The following is a 24,913-nucleotide window of genomic DNA, read 5'->3' as shown; positions in this document are numbered from 1 at the left end:
CAGCCGTGCATGAGCTGCTTTGGAGGATCACAGCTTCTGGCTCAGGGGCCAGCCTGAGTGTCTCTCCAAGGCAGGTGATAACCTCATCAGCCTCTCTCCTGAAACCTGAATGCCACACGCCTGCTGCGTTTCTCAGGATCTCACAAATCCTACCCCAGCCCCCAACATCCTGGCCAGCCTGACAGTTACTTCCTGGAGCATCTTCCAGAGTTCCTTCGGGTTTGCTGACCCTGGTTGGGTGATGGCATTTTCTAGCTCTTTCTGTCTGTACCCTAGAATGTAGCTTGTCCAAGCCCAGTGACTTAAGTCCAATCTATTCATTTCACCACTGTCCCCTGGCAGAAGGAATTCCTCTGAAAAGACCCCAGGAGCCTGGCAAGGGGTACCCTGGGGAGGCAGCTGGTGACAGGGCCTGGGCAGAAAGCCTGCTCGTCACGAAGAATTCTTCGAACCTTTTGAATTTTGTACTATTTGCATATACTGCCTATTCAAAAATAAGTAACTAATTGAAACAGTGAAATCATTCTCTTTGATACAAAAAGGCAAAATCCTAACCGGAGTTCTGTCATTCTGCTGTTATCTCATCCCTGGCTGGAATCTGGTCACCCCAAACTCCCCATGCCCCAGCATCAGCGTCTCCATCTGTAAACCCAGACCCAGGCCCTCCGACCTTGGTGGTGGGGCTCCACTTTGTGACTCTGACTCGTCATAGCCTGAAGCTGTGGCCCGGGCCCCGTCTCCGCAGGCTGGTTAAATCCCGGGAGTCGAAACCTCCACTCCAGGAGCAGGTTCCGTGGTCTGAGAGTCCAGGACAGCTTGTCACTCAGCAAGACAGCAGAGGGGCCACCCAGGGTGACCGAGGACACCAAGGTGCGGCCTGTGGCTGAGGTGCCCCCAGGAGTCCCAGTGGAGGCTCCAGGAAGGTCACAAGGGATCCCTCCTCCCAGGTGGCCCCTAAAGAGGCAGCACACAGTCCATGGAGGAAGAGGCACAGAATCAGTGAATCTGGCTTTCAAGGAGCGAATAAACTTAGGCCCGTTGGTGTCTCAAAGGCATCTGGTCCCCACATTGCTCTTGGGGTTCCTACTGGAGGCTCCAGGCCTCAGAGGCTGAGCAGCCAGGGACAACACTCCGGGGTGGCTGGCAGTGCCGCCCCCGTTTCCTGCCAACCTGGGACCCGTGGAGACCAGGAGCAGCCTGTAGTATCCCTGGGGCAGGAAGGGAGACCCTCGTCCCTTCTCCACCCACACACTGGGGATCCCCACGCCTCCCTCATAGCTTGTGAGGAGCCAGGGATCCAGGGTCAAAGTCAGACGCCGCAAGCTGGAGAGGAAACGTTGGCAGACGTCCCCTGGGTGGGGTCCTGGGGTCTGCAGGTCACGTGGAGAAGGCACAGCAAGAACAAGACTGAGGCCAGATGGCCGTGTGCAGCACACACTCCACAGCGGGCTTCCCACAGCTCTGCGCAGCACGGCGAATTTCCACCACCTAAGTGTGTCCACAGAGCCTCCACCAGATCAAAGCTCGACACTTCCCCGGCTTCCCAGACAGCCTGAGGACCCTCAAAACTGTATTAAAAAACCACTGTTTTGGTGAGTTAGTGAATCATTCGCATGGTTCAAAATTCAAAAGGAACAGAATGATGTCGCCTGAAAACGTCCCATCCCAGGGACTCAGGCTCCTGCACCAGAAGCAGCCTTTGCAGACATCTTTGCAGATGTCCTATCAGTGAGACAATTAGAACCCTGAGCTCAGCCACCCCAGCCCCCATCCTGTCTTTCCCTTCATTATTCCTGGGCTATTGGGCCAAGCTAACTTTGGAAGACCTTTAGGCTGCAGTTCAAATGATTGATAACAGGCTTTGCCCCAAACCTGCTTTTGTAAAGCTAATGGGAGGCCTCCCAGGCTTCCAGGAAGAGGAAACCAGAGTCCTACTAAAGGGCAGACACAAAGGATGGTCGGCCATTATCCCAGAGGGTATCAGATATGCAACTTCCCCCATTACTCCTGCAAATAACACCACTGCTGTAGTTTGAAGTATCTTTTGAGAGATCTTTCCAGGTTTTGTGCATGGCTGAACCTACAGCCCCACCCAGACCTCAAGGCTCCACCTGGACCTACAGCTCCGCTCCTGTGGCCCCACCAGAAGCAATTCGGCTGCAGGAGGAAGGGTTCCACCCCCTGTGATTTCATCTCCACCCCAACCAATCAGCAGCAAACATCTGTTACCTGGCCACCCCCCACCCAAACCCCTAATCTAAACCAGGTGCGGTGGTTCACACCTGTAATCCTAGCACTTTGGGAGGCTGAGGCGGGTGGATCACAAGGTCAAGAGATCAAGACTATCCTGGTCAACGAGGTGAAACCCTGTCTCTACTAAAAATACAAAAATTAGCCGGGTGTGGTGGCAGGTGCCTGTAGTCTCAGTAACTTGAGAGGCCGAGGCAGGAGAATCGCTTGAACCCGGGAGGCGGAGGTTGCGGTGAGCCGAGATCGCGCCACTGCACTCCAGCCTCATGACAGAGTGAGACTCCATCCAAAAAAAAAAAAAAAACAATGAAACAAAACAGAAAAACCCCTAATCTATGAGCTTTGGATGAGATGATCTGAGTATGAACTCCATCTCCCATGTGGCATAGCCGGCCTTGTGTCTATTAAACTCTCTACTAAATGTTGTGCTCTGTCTGTATGCAGCAGGGAGGGGCCTTCCAGGCCACAGGTAGATAAGAGACAAAGGGTCGAATTCTTTTGAGTTTTTGATTAGCCTTTCACTGAATGCGCAATTGACAGGGATAGTCCCTGACGCCTTGGTCTGGCCGAGTGAAACAAAAGCAGGTGCATTTCCGTCTCAGGAGAGCGGAGAGCGGAGGGATGAGCTTCACAAAGCGTTTCCTTCTGGACAAACTGGGTGGGGAGGAATGTGGCTTTTTGATCTCTGTGGCGATCTTATTTAGAAATAGAATGGGAGGCAGGTTCCCAGCTTGGCTTTACGTGTTGGCTTGGTGATTTAGGGCCTTGAGTTTTAGGTTCCGTTCTGGGTACTAGGATGTTCATAGTGCCCTGCCCCCACCACAATCCACTGACCTTTTCCATCCCAGGTGAATCTGCAGGTCGGCAGCGCATTCTTCCTGGGGAAGGGCCCAGAGTTCTCTAATCAGGCCCTGTTGTCTCGCCAGCATGTGTTTTGTTTTTTAAATTGAGACAGAATCTCGCTCTTTTGCCCGGGCTGGAGTGCAATGGCGTGATCTCAGCTCGCTGCAACTTCCGCCTCCCAGGTTCAAACGATTCTCCTACCTCAGCCTTCCGAGTAGCTGGGATTACAGGCGCCCACCACCAGGCCTGGCTAACTTTTGTATTTTCAGTAGAGACGGGGTTTCACCATGTCGGCCAGGCTGGTCTCAAACTCCTGACCTCAAGTGATCTGCCCGCCTCAGCCTCCCAAACTGCTAGTATTACAGACGGGAGCCACCGCGCCCGGCCAACTCGCTGGCACTTTTAAGACGCCCCAAAGAGGAGGCCAAGCAGCCTCCATGCCCATCCACTGCCTTCCATGGGGTGTGGGTGTGCAGTGGAGACCCTGACAACTCAGGACACTGGGGGAGAGTGTGCGCGTGGGACGGTGGGGTGAGTGTCCGAGTCCCGGACTGTGACTGCCCAATGGGTTCTTCCCACGCACTCCACAGACAAAATCAATCCACTGAGACTGTGCACTGCAGTAAAGAAAGAGTTTAATTGTCACGAGGGATCACCTGAGGTCAGGAGTTCGAAACCAGCCTGGCCAACATGGCGAAACCCCATCTCTACTAAAAATACACAAATTAGCCGGGCGTGGCGATGGGTGCCTGTAATCCTGGCTACTCGGGAGGTTTAGGCAGGAGAAGCACTGAACCCAGGAGGCGGAGGCTGCGGTGAGCCGAGATCTTGCCACTGTGCTCCAGCCTGGGCGACAGAAAAAAATATATATATAATAAATCGTCACAAGGCTGGCCATGCCACAAGAGAGATGGAATTATTACTCAAATCAACCTCCCGGAAGGCATGGAGGTTAGGGGATTTTCAAAGACTAAATTTCTCCCAAAGCTAGCTTGGCGCACACCCAGGAATGAACGAAGCCAGCCAGCCTGTGAGGTGAGGAGCGGGATGGAGGCAGCCATGTCAAATTTCTCTTCTGTCATAGTTTTGCAAAGGTGGTTTCAGGACAGGGCAGGAAGGGCCTGTAACCTGCAGGTGCTTGACAATGAAAAAAGGAGAGTAGGCCGGGCGCGGTGGCTCAAGCCTGTAATCCCAGCACTTTGGGAGGCCGAGACGGGCGGATCACGAGGTCAGGAGATCGAGACCATCCTGGCTAACACGGTGAAACCCCGTCTCTACTAAAAAATACAAAAAACTAGCCGGGCGCGGTGGCGGGCGCCTGTAGTCCCAACTACTCGGGAGGCTGAGGCAGGAGAATGGCCTGAACCCGGGAGGCGGAGCTTTCTGTGAGCCGAGATTGCGCCACTGCACTCCAGCCTGGGTGGCAGAGCCAGACTCCATCTCAAAAAAAAAAAAAAAAAAAGAAAAAAGGAGAGTAAGGCCACACACAGCATCTCCACATCCAAAGTCCCGAGGAGGGGTGTCCTGCAGTGGGGAGAGAGGGAGAGACCACCAGGGGCCCTAGAAGGAGGAGGTGCCTCGTGCAGCTCACCTAGGAACCCATCTTCATCTCCACAGCGTGGAACTCCACGAGTCCTAGAAAGCTCTCCCGTGTGTTCCGGAAACAGCTCACTGCAAAGATCCCCCTTCCCACAGGACTGAGATGAGACTCAGTCCTGTGGGACGCTGGGTCCGCCCAGGAAGGCCAGATGATGGCCTCATCCGCGATTCCCTGAGCTCTTTTGTACCCATAGATCCAGCAGAACAAAATGCTTGTTTAGAAAAACAACAAAAAGAGCTTGTTCAGCTTCTCTGCCTCCTCCAAACCCTGAACCGGGAGACCCCTCAGCCTAGTTCCCCCTGGGTCAGCCTGTAACTCCCACCTTAGCCCCTGAGACTGGGCTGGCCAGGGGGGACCTGCTGTATCTGCTGCCCCTCAGGCCCCCTCATGCCACTCCCCCACCGATTCTTTCCAGCCCTGTTCCCTCTCTCCATCAAAGAAAACCCCTTTTCCTGACTCTGGAGGCCTTGCAGGCCTGTAAGTTGGAGAGGAATGTACCCCTACTGTGAGACGCGCCCTCACCCCTCCGCAAGCCCTGCACTAATCCTTTTGGAATAAAGCTGTCCTTACTAAATCCGGATTTGTTTTTTATTTGACAATTTCTTCTCTGTGAAACTCTCAGCTCAACTCAAGGGACGGAGCCAAGCTTAGAAATAAAACAGGAGCAGCGTCAACAGATGTCAGGAGTGGGGCCTCGTTTCTGCGTGGTGCATTCTGAGACCTGGGCACGCCGTCCCAAGAGGGCAGCAGACGCTGGGGAAAGGGTCACTGCCGCTGAAGGAGAGGGAGGGGGACAGCGGAGGATCCAGGCTCCTTCCGGCCCCTGGCCACCTGAAGATGAAGTGTTGTCCTGGCAGTGTTTGAAACGCGGTCATTAAGGAGTGAAATCGGTGCGGTGGGTTGTGCAGAATGTGGCGAAACCTCTCTGGAGATGAAGAGTCCCAGAGCGTGCAACCTCTCGGGAGCCTGGGTCCAAGCCCACCGTGTCCTCACCCAGACCTGCCCACGCCTCTCTCCCAGCTGTCAGGAGTTGTCAAGGGGATTAAGGGGATTCTCTTTGCGTTCATGGGAACGGCAGCGGGATTAGCTGGGGCCTCCTACCGAGGAGGGGTTGCGCTCGGGGCAGCCCAGACGACGCGACACTCAGAGAGCTTGGAGGGGCGGTGACCAGAGGTAGGTCACAGCCAGACACCAAGGCCTTGACTTTGGGGTGTCATTTCATGGGTAAGAACCCTCCCTTGGCTGGAGGTGAGGCTAGGGCCACACACCCATTCCCCAGCCAGCCTTTGCAGAGGTCAATGAGAGAGAGGCAAATTCTGGAACCTTTCCTCACCCTCTTTGACCCGGAGAGGAATTAATCTGGAACGAAGCTGGTTGAGACTAGTTTTGTGAGGGATCTGTCCACCCAGGGTGCCAGTGCGTTTTACAAGGCTCGCTTTCGTGGTGCAGTTGAGTTCCCACTCGCAGAAAGTACTCACCCCATGGCTATAAGGCAAAGGGCTGGGTCTTGTAGGAACCAGACTGCAAGCAGGGAACAGGTCAGTGCAGGGCCTGTTTGTTTGCTGTGGCTGCACGTGCACAAGGGACAGGAATGTAGGCGTTTCTGGCTGGAGGGAGAAGGCTGGACAAGCACAACAGCACCTTCGGGGTGAGCATTTGCGTTTCCACTGGAGATGAGGCCAGGTGTCCTGCATTCAGGTTGCCCTGTGAGGAATTGAGGCCAGGCCCAGAAGGAGGGTGGGATGGAAGGGAGGGGCAGTCTTGCGGATGAGGGGTCAGGTGTCCAGGCCCTCCAGCTGCACAGGTTGGAGAACCCGGGTTCTCCATGTGTGTGGGTCCTCCAAGTGCCCAGGCCGTCCAGGTGCCCACGTCCTCCAGGTGCCCACGTCCTCCAGGTGCCCAGGCCCTCCAGGTGCTCACATCCTCCAAGTACTCAGGCCCTCCAGGTGCCCACGCCCTCCAGGTGCCCGGGTCATCCGGGTGCATAGGTTTGAGATGCTCCCACTGTGTGCTTCCTACCATTTTCCATCCAATGCACACGGATCCACTCCGACCTCTTGGCTCTCCTGGATCACCCCAGGCAGGTGAAGGAATGTTTTGGAATCCCATTTTCTCCTCCCTGAGACAGGGTGGCACCTGGCCGCCTCCTCTGGGTGCTGCAGGCTCAGTTCACTTTCCCACGCTGGAGCCTTCAGGCCAAGCCTCGGGGAGCACAGAACCTCGGGACATTGGGGATCCAGGGCCCCCAGAAATCCAGCTGAAGGAGCTTCAGGGTGACTCCACCTCCCCTGTCCCTCAGAGCAGATGCTTCTAGAATGTTCGTCCGTAGAGCAAGTGAATTAGCGTTCCACCAAGGCTGCCCAGGGAGGGGAAGGGGTAGGGGCAGGGTGTGTGGGGCCCAGCGTGGGCACCGAGCCTGTGTCATCTGTGGTCTCAGTGGGCGGGCAGTGCCAGAAGAGTCATCTCCAGCCACTGTCTCCCCTCCGTGCTCTCCCAAGGCGTGGCCCCTCCCCAGGCTGAGGACTCCTCCCCACCATCACCATCTCTGCAGCGTTTTGGCTGAAGACCAAGGACTTCCAGGCTCTTTAGAGGCCAGAGAGGCATCCTGTGTTTGGGACAGTTGGCGGTGACCCAGCCCAGGTGGGGAGTGACCAGAGGACACCCAGGCAGAGCCACTGTTCCCTCCAGGACTCCTGCACCCCTGCTCTGCCCAGATGTTGGCTCCCCACCCTGCCCGGCCTAGGACCCCCATTCACCTCCCTCCACAATTCCCGCAGCCTGTGAAGCCCACGCCCTCGGGTGGTTTTGGCTGACTCCAGGGCAGGGTTGCCTCCTCCTGTCCCAGGCGTGCCGCTCTCACAAACACAGCTGGCAAGCACAGTGTGGCGAGCTCAGGAGGATGGTCTAGGATGCAGGAGTCACCGGGAAGGGTCCCAGCCTGCAGCCCACCGTCTTCTGTGTCGGGCTCTTCCCACGACCACCTTTTCCTCCTCCCTCTGCTTTGCTCTGTCCTCCATCCTCCTCTGCACTGGAAGCCTCTCCAGGCCTAAAGGTGGAGTTGCCGGAGCTGTTGCTTGATTAGGGCCGTGGCCCCCATCCCCTGGCCAGGGGAATTCTCTCTCCTCTCCCCTTTTTTCCTCCCCACTTCCCCCTTTCCTCCCTCTTCTCACACCCTGAGCTGGGTTAGGCAGATCGGCTCTGAGCACAGAGGCAGAAGCACATTGATTCCGGTCCTCTCAGGGGCCAAGACCCTTTTACATCAGAACTGGTGAACGCAGCTGCCCCTGGGCTGGGGGAGGGGCTGGAGCACCACAGAGCCAAGGTCCCCGCTTTCCAGGCCAATGCCTTCCTTCTATTTCCCTCCCTTTCCTACCCCAGGGGTTAGGGTTTAATGTGTGTCTCCAAGCCTCCATGCGCTTCTGCCCGTAGTTCCCAGCAGGTCCTAACAGCTGCCCAGAGTTCCGTCCAGCGGGACCTCACAGGAAGACAGGCTCCCAGCAAGGAGCTCTGCGGGAGGGCGAGGTAGCAGGAGAGGGCTGGTCATGGCGAGACCTGGGCTTTCTGCAATGAGGGGGCGGTGAGAGGATTGGTCACTGGTTCCTTCAGGAAGCCCTGCTCTCCTGGGGAGGGCGCACCTGACAGGTGGCTTCATTCAAATGTGTTTGGGGCTCCCGCCCCCACAAACGCTCCCCGCTCACCCTCTCTCTGGGGGAGAGGGAGCTGCCACACACCATTCGTTTACGCCCACTGTCTCCCATGGTGCTCAAGGCATTGAAGTGTCAGTTGGAGGGAAGGCAGAGCATGCATGGCAGGCCTTGCTGGGTCCACCGGGATGAGGCCAGGCCATACACAGCACCTTTCTTGGCCTCATCGATGATTCTCTGAGCTGTTTTTGTCCCCACAGATCCATCAGAACGAAATGCCTGTTGACCAGACTCGAGTTCAGCTCCTCTCCCTCCGGCAGGCCCTGAACCTGGACCCCCTCGGCCTGGGCCAGCCGGTGACTCCTGACCCCTGAGAGAGTGCTGGCCCAGGGAAGCTGATTCATCGTCCCTCAGGCTCCCCACCCCACTCCCCACACAAGAACAAAGAACAAGGTTGAATTCTTTCCAGCCTTGTTCACATCCCCCATAAAAGAAAACCTTTGGCCAGGCACAGTGGTTCATGCCTGGAATCCCAACACCTGGGGAGGCTGAGGCAGGCAGGTCACTTGAGGCCAAGAGTTCAAGACCAGCCCGGCCAACATGGTGAAACCCCAACTCTACTGAAAATAAAAATTTAAAAAAGTAGCCAGGTATAATGGTAAGCGCCCGTAATCCCAGCTTCTCTGGAGGCTGAGGCAGGAGAATCACTTGAGCCTGGGTGGCGGAGGTTGCAGTGAGCCGAGATCACACCATTGCACTCCAGCCTGGGTGACAGAGCGAGACTCCATCTCAATAAAAAAAAAAAAAAAGAAAAGAAAAGAAAAAGAAGTCTGGATCGGCCGGGTGCGGTGGCTCACACCTGTAGTCCCAGCACTTTGGGAACCCCAGGCCAGTGGATCACTGGAGCCTAGGAGTTTGAGACCAGCCTGCCTAGGAAACAAGCAAGACCCCATCTCTACAAAAAGTTAAAAAAAATTAGCTAGGTGTGGTGGTGCATACCTGTAGTCTCAGCTACTCAGGAGGCTGAGGCAGGAGGATCACTTGACCCTGAGAGGCTGAGGCTGCAGTGAACTGAGATAGTACCACTGCACTCCAGCCTGGGTGATGGAGTGAGACCCTGTCTCAAAGAAAAAAAAAAAAAAGTCTGGGTTGGGCTTTGATTTTGACAGGTAGGGGAATGTCAAAATCAAAGCCCAACCCAAACTTTTTTTTTTTTCCTTTGAGACAGGGTCTCACTCTACCTGTGTCCACCTTCATTTACGGGGCTGGACATTGGCCCCCGCAGTGGTCTGGCTGAAGGGAGCCCCTCCCATCTTCCCACAGACCTGTGCCCCACCCAAGGGCCCAGTTGCCGCTCACTTGGGGCCCCCGAGCTGAGATGGGATGCTGGCTTCATTCTTTTCACCTCTTCCACAAATACTGACCAAGGCTTTTGTTTGACCAGATCCTAGAGCTGGGGGACCCGGCAGGGGACAGAGCAGATGAGGACCTGTCTTCAGGAACCTTCCTGGGGTGGGGGTTCACCCATGGGTGACTGCAAGAATGCCAACACCAGCACTGCGGGTGCAGACCGTGCTCTGGGGGAGATGGGCTGGCAGAAGGCACCGTCAGGGCAGGTGTCTGACCGTGAAGGGTGGCTGGAGGCAGAGTGGTCCAGGCTGAGCGGAAGGCAGTGGAAAGCCCCGGGATTGGGAGGGGGTCAGGGCAGAGCTTTGGGGACTCCAGGGGCCCAGCCTGACTGGAAAAGGGAGATTGGCCGGGGCCAAGCCAGGTGGGGCTGTGGCTCTGTGGGGCGTCTGCATTTTTCTTCAGGACAGGAGGAGCTTTTCTGACTGGTGTCCAGCAGGGGTTTGAGGGATGAAGAACAAATCAGGTTTTTTTTTTTTTTTTCTGAGACGGAGTTTTGCTCTGTCGCCCAGGCTGGAGGGCAGTGGCGCGATCTTGGCTCACTGCAAACTCCACTTCCCAGGTTCACGCCATTCTCCTGCCTCAGCTCCCGAGTGGCTGGGACTACAGGCGCCCGCCACCACGCCCGGCTAATTTTTTGTATTCTTAGTAGAGACAGGGTTTCACTGTGTTAGCCAGGATGGTCTCGCTCTCCTGACCTCGCGATCCGCCCACCTTGGCCTCCCAAAGTGCTGGGATTACAGGCGTGAGCCACTGCGCCCGGCCAAATCAGGGTTTTTAAAGGAGTCGATTTGAAAAGGTTATTGCAGGCTGGGCATGGTGGCTCACGCTTGTCATTCTAGCACTTTGGGAGGCTGAGGCGGGTGGATCACCTGAGGTCAGGAGTTCAAGGCCAGCCTGGCCAACATAGTGAAACCCCATCTCCACTAAAAATACAAAAATTTAGCCGGGCATGGTGGCACACGCTTGTAATCCCAGCTACTCAAGAGGCTGAGGCAGGAGAATTGCTTGAACCTGGGAGACAAAGGTTGCAGTGAGCTGAGATCACACCACTGCACTCCATCCTGGGTGACAGGGTGAGACTCTGTCTCAAAAAAAAAAAAAAAAAAAAATGTTATTGCAGCACCGAGGACTATCGCTATGGGGGAACTCTGCTCCCACCACAGGGTCTACAAGGAGCTCCAGGGCTAGGCGAAGGCTTTTTGTTTTTTTAAGCTCCCAGCCCCACCCTCGGATATCACTCAGCAGGCTCCCAGGGAGTCCCCAGACGCTGGTGCAGTTGTGTGGAGGCCTGCTTCACTGGTGACCTCACGTGGCCAGTGTCAGGGGCTGGGGCAGCCCAAGTTTGAGTTCTCTTCTCCTTCCTGTCCCTTGACAAGCCCATCGCAATGGTCAAGTTCCCAAAGGGGTATGCACCTGCCCCAGGTCCATCCAAGGTCCCCAGCTCCAAAAATTGCTTTCCAAATTCCAGCTTCCTCAGAGGGCGGCCAGTTCTCAATCGTGAGGGGTGAACTATAGGATTAATTTGCCTTTGAATAGCAGAGAGGCCTGGGCCTCATCTTCCCAGCAGCGGAAGCATTATTATAATGCACCCGAATTCTCCCAGAGCCCACGGGAGGTGGGTAGGCCCTTACTGCCTGGGTGGTCAGAGTGGCGGGCTCACACAGATCCTGGGCCAGGGCTTCACGTGACCCCAGTTGCCGCAAAGGTTCCCAGCACCCCAGAATGCCCTGGTCCTCCACTGGGCAAGGTCTCCCTAATGAAAGGGCCGCGGGGAGGAGGGTGCCCAGCGCACTAGGGAAAAGCTGCCCAACCCCCAGTCCCAGGAGACCTGCAGCCAGGAGGCCTCTTTGCTAACACCCGGTGGAGCTGACTGCTCACTCCAGTGACTTCATATTTCTGGCACCTGGAGCCTTCCTGGTTCCTTGTGGGACTCGGTGGCTCCAGGATAAGACTCAGACTATGGGACCCACTCAGGGCCTGTGACCCCAATCCCTGTCCCCCACCTCCCGTTCAGCTGGGACAAGACTGCATGGGTCCTGCAGACAGGCACCTCCACTGGATCCAGGATGGAGCCCCACGGTTGCCCTCCCACCCGGTGCTGGGAGGTAGATGAGGGGTGCATGCTCTGAGCCCCGGACTTGCCCTCTTAACTGAGAGGCTCGGGAGTGTTCTGGGAACACAGAATCAGTGCTGCTTCCTCTCTTGCTCTGATCCCAGCCTAGAGAAAAGCTTCCTTCCTGACCTCCCAGGATCTGGAGCCCTGCATCCTCCCAGCGGGTGACTTCCAAGCCCTTCCCAACTTCACCCCTGCAGCTCCCTGGGACTGGAACCTTCCCCCTCCTCCCCGGTGGTCTCCACCTGAATGTCCCTGTGCAGGCTGCCTGCCCCCTACTCCCGAGGCAGATCCGAGATCCCGGCTCAGCCCCCACATCCTCGAGGGGTGCGTGCTCACATGTGAAGCCTATGCTACCTACCGGTCCATGGCTCACCCCCACCCAGCGGCCTCAGTGGGCTGTCGGTGAATGAATGAATGAATGAATATGTGGAGGTGGGAAGGAATGGGGTGGCCGAGAGGGGGCCAGGAATGTTCCCGCACACAGAGCCCGGCGCGGAAGAAAAGAACACGGAACATCAGCGGGAGGATGATTGAGTGTTTCTTTAAAAATAAAAACCCCACAAAAAAGCCAGAACACCCTACCCACCCCAGCCCAGTGTAACAGGTTAGCCATTAACACGGAATAGAAACGGTCCCAGGCACACACGTCATTACTCGGCAGAGGGTGTCCGGCCTGGTCAGCCGACGTCACAGTGGATGGCCCTGCGTGGTCGGGACACAGACGAGGAGCAGGCGTGGCACCTGCGCCACGCAGAGCAGCAAGGCTGAGCACGACCACTGGAAATAAATAAACACGGTGCCGACAGCATCTTTACGTTAGTAAGACGTTAGCACAAAACAGAAAAGAAAACGACTGAAAAACACTTGTTTGTTTTGGTGGGGTGTGCTTGAAAGCACCTGAAACCCACACGTGGAAACCTTCGGGGACGTTTGTCAGCGGAGTGTGGAGAAAAAGGGACGGAAAAGCAGAGTCTTCTGAGACGGTCCCCTGTGGTGGCCCTGGTCCCCTGTGGTACTCCAACACAGCAGGAAGGGGAGGGGGAAGCAGGCCTCAGTCAGCACCTCGGGACACGGCCCCTACCTTCTGAAGTGGGGTCCCCAGGCTGGGGTGGGGCACACAGCACCAAGGATCACAGACTGGACCCCCCGTCGACCTTCTGCGGAGGAGCTCCCACCGCAGCCCAGATGCCTGGAAGAGACCTATGCAGTGTGAAGATGGACCCCAGCGGCCCCCGCCATTTCACTCAGCAGCTACTTCCCACAACAGACACAGAACAGCCCCCATGCTCGCCCACAGCCGCAGCAGCCAACAGGCAAGCACGTGTCATCGAGAGTCCTCTCTCTGGCTCCCCGCATCCTTGAGGCATGCCCACCTCCCAGAGCAGGAGGCTGGAACAGGACGGCATCCTGAGGACCCCTACCCGAGGCGGGAAGGGAAGAGGCCGACGTCGTGCATGGGCCCCGCCAGCTCCAGGGGACACATGCGTCCAGGCAGCACCTCTCCCAGACCCGGGGCTGTGGCTGCCTACAATGTCCACTGCCTCCTGGATTCGCACAGCAACGCGCCAGGCAGGTAGGGCACCAGCTACTGTCCTTATCTGCCGCCCAGAGAACAGGCCCGGAGGGAGGAGGTCTTGCCCAACAGTCAGTCCATCTGCCCACTGGTGGTCCTCGGCGTCCGGACTGTGGGCTGTCCCTTGGACGAGTGGGATTCGGCCCCAGGAAGGATGCAGTACCCATGAGCAGACGCTGTGGAAGTCGGTCCATGTGCAGCAGGAAGCAACGGGGTGGGGGTGCCAGGGCTGGATGGGCCCCTGGGCTCTGGAATAAAAGTCTTCATTCCTCAAGCAAGAGAGATGGACATCTGGCCCCGGGGCCCCAAACTGTCCACCAGGTTTCTGCAGGCCCACTGGATGATGAGGGGGTGCTGGGGCCCAGGCAGGGGGCGGCAGGCTCCACTGAGCACCTGCTCAGAGCTTGCGGCTTGAGCAGCCGCTGGTCAGTGAAGCCATGTCCAGCCCCGCTCCGGTGGCTCCCGGCTTGGGGTACTCAGGGCTGTGCCACAGGCCAGCTCCTCCAGCCACAGCGGAGCACTGGAGTGGTTCTGGACCACTTGGCTCCACCTCTAGCTGGGGAGAAGAGAAGACAGAGCCCCCCAGACCTCAGGAGGGGCCCGGTGGGGTCTTGTTCTGCGGTCCCCTGGCTGCTGCCACAGAGGCAGCAACAGCTCAGGAAAGTGGACCACACTGGCCGGGCCTCGGCTGCCTCCCATAGGGAAAAAAATTCACGGGAACAACAGAAACAGTGGGGGCTGCTATCTCCCTCTCTGCAGGAGGGTGAGGACTGGGTGAGAGCCCAGGGACCTCCAAACGCAGGCGGCAGAGAGGTGAGCAGTGCTTGGCTCTGTCTCCTAGACAACGGGCATCAGGGGGACCAGGACAAGACGTGAGGGTGACAGGAGAGTGGGGAGGTGCTTTGGCCGGGAGCCGGAACCCAGCCCTGGCCAGAAGGGGCTGCTGGGCAGGGATTTGGGCAGCACAGAGGCCAAAGCTTTGGAGCCTGAGGGCAGCTGTGACCTCCAGGACAGGGGACACTGCTGTGTGGAGCCCAGAGCGGGTTCCCACTTGGGTACCTGGCCACGGTGTGTCTGCTTTCCTTGCCTGCGTCTAGGAGACTGAAGGGCAGGGCTTTGTCTGCATGAACCAGAACTCAGCCTCCAAAACTGGACACAGAAATAGCCAGGAGGTCGCACTGGCCAGAGGCCAGGCCTGGTGAGCTAGGGGAGATGCCGGCACCCCCCGCCCCCCGGGGCTGTTCCCTGGCTTGGGATGGTGTCTCGGGGCTAGGATATACGGTCTGGAGTCCAACAGGGCCTCAGGTACCTCCTGGGAGGAGCTCTGGAATCACCCACCTCGGACCCTCCACCTCGCCTGGATCCCCCACCCCCATCCCAGTGCCACCCTACGGCTGAGTTTCCACTCTGCAAACCCTAAGGCAGAGACATAAGCCCACAGGGTTGGTTTTCATGAATGTCACAAGCACATGAGTCTGGGCAGCTGTCCGGCTTTCAGTGCAAGTCTATGGTAGCAATGAGGTTTCAAGTCTCAGTAGCTCTGTTCGCCCAGGGTCTGGTCCCTTGGGGCACATAGTGTGCAGGAGAAAGGAAGGCTCCTGCCCTCCCCAGCTCCTTAAAAAATCATCATCCTAGTGGTGTCAAGTTGACCCAAAATTTAAGTTAAAAAAAAAAACAACAAAACAAGTAAACAAAGGAGGGAAGAGAAAAGGGGCCCGACGAGACCAAACGCTGCTCCTGGGCCAGGAGCACAGGCACACCTGGGTCCCGGACTCGACCTCAGCTGGGGGACGAGATTCGTACCAGAGTTTTCACAGCAGCTCCGCCGCCCGACCTGGGAGGGACAGCGAGGGACTGGGATGCGCAGCTGAGCTGTGGACTGTGGGGAACCGGAGTGGGTTCGAGGGGGTGAGCTGCGTTAACTGGCCTCTGTGCATGCTCCTCTGGCAGCCTCTTGGCCTCCTGGCTATGTCTCCTGAGGAACCACCTGCATGAGCTTCTGACACAGGACGGTCGTGGAGACTGTCAGGAGAGAAGACAGCTGTATTAACCTGGGGGCTGGACAAGCACTAGTGGGACATGGGGGCATGAGCTGGGGCTCCCCTAGCCCTGCTGTCACCTAACCCAGCACTACCGCCCCTCCCAAAGTTGCAGAGAAGCCAGAGCTGGGATTAAGGAACCCTCCCTTGTGTACTTGTGCAGGTGGATACCGGGTGCCCGAGGCGCTGTCTCCTGCTGAAATGCAGAAGTACCGCATCCCACTCGGCCCACCCCTTGCCTGCTTCAGAACCCTGGGGAGGCGGAGTGCAGCCCGTGGAGCACACAAACCAGGCCCTGGAGTCTCGGCAAAGTGCAACGGGGGAATGACAGGCCTTCCTGCAGGTCCACACCCGGGCCAGCACCTGGACACACACCCGGACTGTTCACAGCAGCCAGGCTGTCCTGCGGGCAGGGCTGGAGGGGCCAATCTGCTAAGGGTTCTCGGAAGACCTGGCACGCCTGGGACTTCCGCAGAGACGTGGCTCCGGGGGGGGAGACTGGTTTCAGGATAGACGGGATTTTGCTTTAAGCTCTTGGTGTCCTGAATGACAGTTAATGCAGATCCCACTGCAAAGCTTGAGGCAAATGTTCTACTACGACCCTGGCGGTGATCAGTGTGGATTGGGGTGGGGGGTCTCCCTGCCTGTGTTGCTGCCATCCCAGGAATTTTCAAAGCCACCCAGTAACATGGGGATCAGCGTCTAGGCCCGCAGGCACCCCGGCGTTTTTCTAGGAGCCTGGCCACATTTACAGGCGCGGAGGACGGGGTCCTGAGCTTGGTGGTAAAGCACCCCCGGGTCTCTGGTCAGAGAGGAGGGTTTCTCCCTCTGCCTTTTTTTTTTTTTTTTTTTTCCCTGAGACAGAGTCTTGCTCTGTCACCCAGGCTGGAGTACAATGGTGAGATCTCAGCTCACTGCAACCTCTGTCTCGCGGGTTCAAGTGATTCTCCTGCCTCAGCCTCCTGAGTAGCTGGGATTACAGGTGTGTGCCACCACGCCCAGCTAATTTGTGTATTTTTAGTAGAGACAGAGTTTCACCATGTTGGCCAGGCTGGTCTTGAACTCCTGACCTCAATTGATCCACCTGCCTCTGCCTCTTTCTGCCTTTCTCGATAAGTCTGCTGTGTCAGCTGGTGGCAGCCAGCAAGATTTTGTCACTTGGCAGCAGTAGCCTGGTGTTCTGGAATCCCTCGTCCTGAGAGATGAGCTGGTGCTGCGCTGAGCGTCTTATCCCCGAAACATGTGGGCTGCGTGTCACTGGCAGACACTGCAGGGACCTGAACCCTCCTGCCACCCAACATGCTTGGCTCCGTGTGGGTGGAGATGGCCGACGCCTCTCAACTCCCTTTGCTGCCCAGGGCAGAGGGTACCGTGGGCTGCGTGCCAGTGAGATACTCACAGATGCCCTGGAGGAGCCACTGGGGCTTGTTTTTCCACCAGACCCCGAAGAAGTAGACGGGCAGCCCGCTGAGGATGATGGTGAAGCCGATGCCACACTCCACAGGCGTCTTCCAGAAGGAGACGGCGATCAGGAAGAGGCAGGCCAGGATGAAGAACACGGGCAGGGCCAGGTTCACCTGGAGCAGAGGACAGGGCCTGGATGAGCCTCCCTCCCCCATGCCCCAAGGTTCCTCAGCCCTCCTGGACCCTCCACACCCACAGCCGCTGACTTCCAGGTCACCAGGATGTGAGCTGCACCCCATCTGGCTGACGCACCGGCCTGTCCCACTCTAGCCACTGCACACAGTGCTGGGCCTGGATCTGCCTCACGCACCGGCCTGTCCCGCCCTAGACTCTGCACACAGTGCTGGGCCTGGATTTGGCTCATGCACCGGGCTGTCCTGCTCTAGACTCTGCACACAGGGCTGGGCACGTTGCCAGGGGCTCAGGCGGCTGCTGATGAGGGATGGAAGGAGCCAGCTTCATCTCCCGAGGCCTCCGATGGGCAGGGAAGGTCACAGCTCCATTCCCACATCACAGGCCTGGAAACCCTGAGCCGCCAGGACACGCAGGGGCCTGATGCTTCCAGGAGACAGTGGCCACCCACTAAGAAGGCAGGAGACCACCCTCTTGGAGACCCTGTAGTGGACACCACTGAGCAAAAGCCCATCCCTGAAGCTGTAGCCTAAACTGTCACCTTCAGCAGACAAGCTCCACCCGGCACAGAAGCCAGGCAGGGCTGTGAGGGAGCCTACGGAGCAGCCCACGTGACCCAGCGGTTTTGCTTGCGGCTGTGGGATTGACTGACATCCTGAATCCATGTTCGGCCTGCGGATGGAGGGCTAGAGACCGTGGTCAGCCCTGCGTCTCCCAGGGTGCCCTGTCCATTGGATGGATTCAGGACAGCCGAGTCAATCCCACAGCCGTGCCAAACCGCGGGTCACGGGCTGGGCCTGCAGGCTCCTCACAGCCCTGCCAACTTCTGTGCGGAAGATGGCACAGCCTACTGAAGGTATTTGAACTTTACAGCTTCGAAATGAAGAAACTTTTGCTCGGTGGCTGTCCTGGCTGAGGAACTCAGAAGGTGATCTCCTACTGCTCTAACGAATAATTGACCACTGTCTCCTGGAAACATCAATTCGTGTCCTGGCGGCTCGAAGGACTTCCAGGCCTGTGATGTGGAGATGAAACTTGTGACCTTCCCCTGCTCATCGGAGCCTCGAGATGGCTTCTTCCTTCCACCATCCCTCGATGAGAGACTCACCACCGCCCTCGACTGCAATGTCCTTATCTGCTTCCCTTCATTCAAGGGCGCACAAGCTCTGTGCCATCTGTTGTCCTTTGAGGAACCCCAGCTCCTGCAATCACACTGGGCACTCTTGTAGCTGGGTCAACAGTCATCACCGGAATTAGCTGACCCCGTGTCTGCTGCAAAAGCACGGGCACACACGGCCTTGCACCCCTCCCACTGGGACCCCCTGCGGCATGAGCCCTGGTTTGCCAAGGGGAGACTCGGGCTTGATGTGGACGTGGCCCTGCCCAGGTGCATGCAGGCAGGGGCAGGTCCAGAGGCTGAGCTGGGATGCTGGCTCCCGACTCAGGGTCCTTAGGACCCATGGACCCTGCCTCTGTGAAGGCTGCCTGGGGGAGCCGGAGGCTCTGGGCTCACCTTGATGGGCCGCTCCAGCCCGGGCTTTCTATAGCGCAGCCAGATCATGCCGATGATGGCCAGGGCCACGCAGAGCCAGTTGAAGAAGCTGAAGAAGTTGATGACGGAGAAGATGTCCTTGGAGAAGGCATAGAGCAGCGTCATCACGCACTGGAAGAGAGAGGCGGCTGGCTGAGCCCTGGAGCCCACAACTAGGGTTGGGGAGGGCCGTGGTAGCCACTGGGGACCGTCTATCCTGGCTGGGCCCAGCTAAGCACCAGGGAATTTTGTTTTAAAGGAGAAACCTCATCTGAGCAACATGCAAGGTCTTAGAGGAGGAAAGGAGGCAAGGAGAGAAGGAAGGAGGAGAGGAGGAGGGAAGGAGGGAGAGGAGGGAAGGAGGGAGGAGGGAAGGGAGAAGGAAATGGAGACCACATTTGGGTTACAGACAGGTGAAGAGCACAGTGTACACATGCAGCTGGGCTCCGCTGGACTGTGGCTTTGTGTGTGAGGGCCACAACCTGACCTAACTCAGTGGTCACCAAGAAAACTGTTTCTGTAACCCCCAGCATAGCTGTGTTCCCGAGGACCGTGCAGCTGCCAAAGAGTCCAGGACTCACTGCCCTTCCTGACTCGCTTCTAACACAGGGAAGGATTAGTAAGCAAGGGCCAGGATCTCTGAGGCCAGACCACAGCTTCCTCTGCTGTCTCTCACTGGTTTTGACGGAAGCAGCCTGTAGGGAGGCCAGTGTGCTGAGGGGCGGGGCCTGCAGCCCATAGTCATGCAGGAAGCCACCATGGGAGTGGCCTCTCCAGCCCTGGTCACACCCTCGGATGAGACCACAGCTCCAGGCATCAGCTCCCTGAATCCTTGACTCACGGAAACTGTAGGATAACAAGTGCTTTTCCTTTTAGATCGCTACGTTTTGGAGTGATGAGTGACACAGCAAGAGGGAACGAGGGCAATCAAACGCGCTGGCATGGAAAGATGCAGGAGAAGTGGAAGGAAACTGCGTGTGATGCACGCCGCTGAGAAACGAACACGGGGCAGGTGCCTGCGGAGGCAGAGGTGCAGTGAGCCAGGCAGCCAGCAGAGCAGCAACCTGGGTGGAGCTTCTGCTTCCCGCATTCCCGATGGACTGAATTGCTTGCAGCAGTCACCATATATTGTTTTTGGAATAAAATCTTAAGGCCCTCCAGCACTCTCTGGTATGCAGTGGAGCTCGGCAGGAGGCCATGTTTGAGCTGCCACCCAGTCCACACTCCAGACAAAGCTGCAAGCTGTGGCAGCCTCCCTCTGGGAAGTTCCTGGACAACCCCCAGGGACGTAGGGCACGGGGCTGTGCAGCAGGCTTACCGTGAACACGAGGGACGGCACAGGGGTGAGGAGCCGTGGGTGGATCATGGAGAGGATGGAGGGCAGGTGGCCTTCCCGGGAACCCACGAAGAAGAGCCTGAGGACAGAACAGAGTGGCATCAGCCACTGCCTCACAACTCAGCACAGGGACAGGGACATGGCAGGCTGGGGAGTGGACAGGGTCCGTGCCTGGCTTGTCTGGGCCTCTCTGGCCAGAGTGGGAACCAGGACCCTCCAGCTGCTGGCTGTGGGCCTCTCAGTGTCCCCAACCAACTCAGCTGGCAAGGACAGAAACTTGGGAGCCACTGCTCACTCCAGCCCCGGGGGCTGAGCGGCAATCATGGGGCATCTAGGACACCACGGCTGTGTCACTTCCAGGCAGGAACAGGGAGGCGAGGGCCAAAGTTCACGCTTCCTTTATTTCTGTATTATTTGAGCTTGCTGCTTTTTTTTTTTTTTTGAGATGGTCTCACTTTGTCACCCAGGCTGGAGTGCAGTGGCACCATCTCAGCTCACTACAGTCTCAACCTTCTGGTCACAAGCAATCCTTCCACCTCAGCACCCCAAGTAGCTGGGACTACGGTGGCACATGCCACCACGCCTGGCTGATTTTTGTATATTTTTGTAGAGACAGGGTTTTGCCATGTTGCTCAGGCCGGTCTCGAACTCCTGAGCTCAAGCGATCTGCCCACCTCGGCCTCCTAAAGAGCTGTGATGACAGGCATGAGCCACCGTGCCTGGCCTATTGGAGCAACTGTGTATCCCCAGTATCACAGAGACAAACCCTTTACAGACATGGAACGTGTTGAACCGGGCCATGAGCCCTGGGCCTCCCTCACCTGCTGTGGGTAGGGCTGCGCTCACCTGGAAGATGTGAACAGGGACCCATTGACAGAGCCGAAGCAGGACAAGCCCACGAAGACGGGGATGATCCAGGACATGACGCCCAGGTGATAGTTCCCGAAGTCCTAGGCAGGCACAACCAGTGAGCTGGGCCCCAACGGCTGGCTCTCACCCTCCCCGCGCTCACCAGGAGCCCTGTGAGCTCACAAGAGCCCTCTGCAGAGGACCTCTTGGGCTGGATTCTGGCCTCTGGGGGGACTTCCCAGGACAGGGCTTTCCAGCGGCCCCTGCCCAGCCTGCTTGTGGGGGAGCACTTGCTCGTCCTGATTTGCCCCTTCCTCTGGACTCCTCTGGACTCCTCTGGAGCAAGCTACGGCCTCCAGGTGCCTTCCCTATCTGGGGTCCTCTGCAGGCCCAGCACAGTGCCCTGCAGGCAGTGGGCTGGGAGTCAGAGCTTGTTCAGTAGGAAGCTGGCCAGAGCGCCCACTCCCTGTTTCCCCGGCCCTGGGAGGGCAATGGGAGGAGCCTTGGAAGCTACGGGGCCAGCCTGGCTGAGCTGCTCAGTGACACTGCCCGGGCTTGGCCTCCCGCCTGCCAAGCCAGCAGCAGCCATGCCTTCTAAAGAACCCTAGTCTGTGGCAGACTCCAATCTTTCTGCACTCAGATTTAAAACGACCGCTGCCTGGGACTCCCTAGGCCTTCTGGCTTACAGCTGGTTCTGGGTGTGGCCTGGCATCAGATTTTAAACCCCTCTCCCCTGTGACTCTCCCCAGCAGCCGAGGTCGAGGACGATCCCCAGACACTTCCTCTGCGGCTGTTGTGAGGGGAGACCACCACTCCACTCCTCCGGGTAGGGGAGGCTTAGAGACTGGGGCACCTCTCCAGTCTGGAGGGGATGCGCTGGTCACAGCCTCAGACCCCTGGTGGAAGCTGGCGGGTAGCGACTCACCACGGCCACGGCCTCGGAAGCCAGCATCTGCTCGGTGGACAGGGTGGTGAAGTAGGCCAGGTTGGTCAGCACGTACACCAGCGTCACGATGGGCAGGGAGATGATGATGGCCAGGGGCAGGTTTCTGGAAGGAACAGGGATGACATGTCACTCAACGCGCCCAGGCTGAAAGCCAAACCCTGTGCCCACGAGCCAGGTGGGCTCCTTGCCAGCAGCAGCTCCGGCCTCTGTGCCCAGCTTCTCGGGGAAGGTGGGAAGCAGTAAGAGAGCACAGGCTGACGGCAGGAGACTGCCTGGAGCGGGACACTGCACAGACCTGGCTGGTGCCTTGGCCATGGCCTCAGCTTCCCCACCTGAGAAATGGGGATTCTTCTGGGTGACCTCAAGGGCTCAGGCGAGCTAAGTCAGGCCGCCCCGGTCTGAATCCTAAGGCTCTGCCCACGAGCTACACAGCCGGGGACCAGAGACAAGAGCCCAAGCAGCTCCTCTGTACCATCCCGCCCTGAGTGGGGGCCTCACTTGCCACCCGTTCTCTGGAGAAACCGTTCTCAGGGCCACATGGCCAGAAGCCACCCGCTCCACATCCTGCTGGCCCCAGAGGCCCCAATCGCGGCCCTACTGTGAGCTGGCCTGAGCCAACCAACAGGCTTCAGGTGGCACGTGGCTGCCTCCTGCCTCGCAGTACAATAATGAAAAACGACGCCTCCGTCCCTTCTTGCACGTACCTGTAGGGGTTGATCATTTCTTCTGTGACAAAATTCAAGTAATTCCTAAAATTTAGAGAACAGCTTTCAAATGATCTGATCCTCATCAGGCAAAAGAAATCACCTGGCAGAGAGCACCCGACCCCCCAACCCCAGTGGTCTGCTCGCCGGGCTGGAAAGCAGACCCGGAGTGGAAGCTCAGCCTCCTGTCTGCTCCGGGGGTCCCTCTACCCCTTCCAGGCCCTACTGCACATTTCCTGCCCGCTCGCCCTACCGGGGTGATTCTCAGGTCCCTGTGAGGCCTGCCTGAGCGCAGGAGCCGGGCCGGGGACCCGGAGGGGCCGCAGGGCTCAGCTGCCTCCACCTGCCACCTTCGCCCGCCAAGACGGAGACGCAGAGCTGGAGCCAGAGTAGGGCTGCAGCGGGCGGCCTCCCCACGCTTCACTGGGGTGTGGGAGATTCTGGAGGGTCACCTGCCGCTCTATACCGTCCACTCCCTTCAACTGCCCCTTGATGGCTGGGAGGTTTGGGATTCCTGGACACGTCAGGGAATGTGTGTCCCCAGACCAAGGGACCCAGACATTCCAGAACCTACCATCCTCCGTAGGCAAAGAGGCCGCTGTATAATGCCAGCACGATGTTCCCCACATCCAATTTGGTGCCTTCAAATGAGAACTTGGGATCTAGATTGGACACATCACCTGGCAGGGGCCAAAGAAAGGAACGCTGGGTTAGAGAGCACAGAACAGAGGTCATGCTACCAGTTCCAGAATGTTCCCGGAGCAAAATACATAGCCAAAAAAATGCTGGAGTGAAGGCTTTTCACTGTGACAAATGGTATGTACCTGCTGAGCCACATGGAGGGTGCAGGGTTCCAACCACAACCAGAGGAACGTGGCCCCACTGGAGGCCCTGCGCTGTGCCCACCTGAGAGGGGACTGGCAGCTCTGACCACCGCCCAGGAGGGCCCCTCAGACGCTACAGGAGGTCAGGAGGGAGGGGTCAAGCAGCCCCAGTTGTCTTTAAGAAGGTTCCCTGAGACCTCATGACATGAGTGTCGAGGCAGTACGAAGCCAGGGGACCTCAGTTTGCATCCTGGCTGCGGCACCAAGGAAGGCCCAGAGCCACCAGGGCCCCGCTTCTTGGGGTGTGGGGAGCTCGGAACAGACTGCCTTCCCTCCAGGGCTCACAGGACAGGCCTGGGGAAGAACACAGGTTTGTCCTGGACTGTGTTGAGCGTACAGCCAGCTGCAGCCAGGGCAGGGACAAGGGCAGGGCTGCCGGGCCGAGAACGAACCCTGGCTGTGTGCAGAGCTCTCTCCTTTGCTATCTGAGGAAACGCGTCACTGGACTTCGTGACGGGTCCACCCTGTTCCAGAAGGACCTCATTTCAAAATCTGAACCTCAGTCACATCTGCAAAGACCCCTTTTCCAAATAAGGCCACCAGCATTCACGGGTTCCACGGGAGGACGTGTCTTTTGGGTGAAGGGGTGTCTCCAGAAGGTCACCTGGCTGCTAGGACAGCTCTGGCCCTTTCTGTGACTGTTACGTCCTCTGTGAAATGGGCCCGGTGTGTTCGAGCCCGGAATACATTGCCCAGACACCTGTCTCACGGACCACTGTGCTTCAGGAAGGAGAACTTGGAAACAAGACGAAAGACACCACCGGAACAGAGGAGCTGGTCCCCTCCCGCCCGCCTGCCAGGCGCACACACAGCTGGAGGCACAAGTGGAAATCCTGGTCAGGCTGTGGACTGTCAGTTCATGTGAGAACCGTGTGTGAGTGCCCGTCGTGCTGAGAACTCACCAGCCCGTCTCGCAGGGCCAGGAACAGATGGGCCCCGGGGCTGCTGTGTCCCACCTTGTGGCCTTAGACCACAGGTCACCATGGGGGCCCAAGAAGGGGAAACACCTTGGTGGTCCAGGGAACACTGCAGAGCAACGAGGTGAGCAAATTTCAAAGGGGGCCCGTGAAGGGAGGTTCCCATAAGACCTTCCTCTGCCGTAGGAAATCTGGTGCCACCTTTGAAGCTCGCACTTCGGGCAATTGCCCCAAACGAAGTGCGAGCTTCAAAGGTGGCACCAGATTTCCTACGGCAGAGCCCATGGTGGGGTCCCTTCCCGGTGGGTGGAACCGGTTCCTGTTTTACACCTGCTTCCCTATTGGATGCCTGCGGCTCTGCCCCCAGCTCTGTCCCAGATGCCAGGTGTGCTGGGGCCTTTGATCTTCAGCCTGCAATGGGGACGCTGGTGGGTTCCCTGAGGGCTGCCCGCCACCCCGCCCTGCCAAGGCCTTGATCTCCTGAGAAGAATGAGCTCTGGGGCCCACTGCCTGCGTGTGATGTGTTCCAGGTCCTGGTCACCGGGTGGTCAGCAGGCGGGGCTTGATCCTGCAGGCCTGGAGCGGGGGCAGCTCAGAGCAACTCAGGACAGTGCACTTTGCACAGCACGTCGGCCAAGACGCCCACAGCCCCTCTGGCCTCCCTCCCATCTGCTC

At 58.0% G+C, this 24,913-nt stretch overlaps 1 protein-coding gene across 2 annotated transcripts in view; it reads right to left on the bottom strand.

Annotated features, from left to right (window-relative positions):
• Positions 1 to 12,383: 12,383 nt before the first annotated feature.
• SLC7A5 (solute carrier family 7 member 5) overlaps positions 12,384 to 24,913 on the bottom strand; it is a 39,572-nt gene continuing 27,042 nt past the window's right edge. Inside the window, exons 3-10 of one of the 2 annotated variants that reach the window (XM_003917291.3) lie at positions 23,012 to 23,117; positions 22,438 to 22,482; positions 21,713 to 21,836; positions 20,785 to 20,888; positions 19,921 to 20,017; positions 18,585 to 18,734; positions 16,875 to 17,052; positions 12,384 to 15,458 (exon numbers count right to left, since the gene is read on the bottom strand). In XM_003917291.3, the coding sequence (XP_003917340.1) occupies positions 15,403 to 15,458; positions 16,875 to 17,052; positions 18,585 to 18,734; positions 19,921 to 20,017; positions 20,785 to 20,888; positions 21,713 to 21,836; positions 22,438 to 22,482; positions 23,012 to 23,117 (860 nt within the window). In that variant the 3' untranslated portion in view covers positions 12,384 to 15,402. The other variant, XM_009197016.4, reaches the window with a different exon arrangement.

Source organism: Papio anubis, chromosome 18 (assembly GCF_008728515.1).
Source record: "Papio anubis isolate 15944 chromosome 18, Panubis1.0, whole genome shotgun sequence".
Lineage (NCBI taxonomy): Eukaryota > Metazoa > Chordata > Mammalia > Primates > Cercopithecidae > Papio > Papio anubis.
This window is presented reverse-complemented; position numbering and strand designations above follow the sequence as displayed.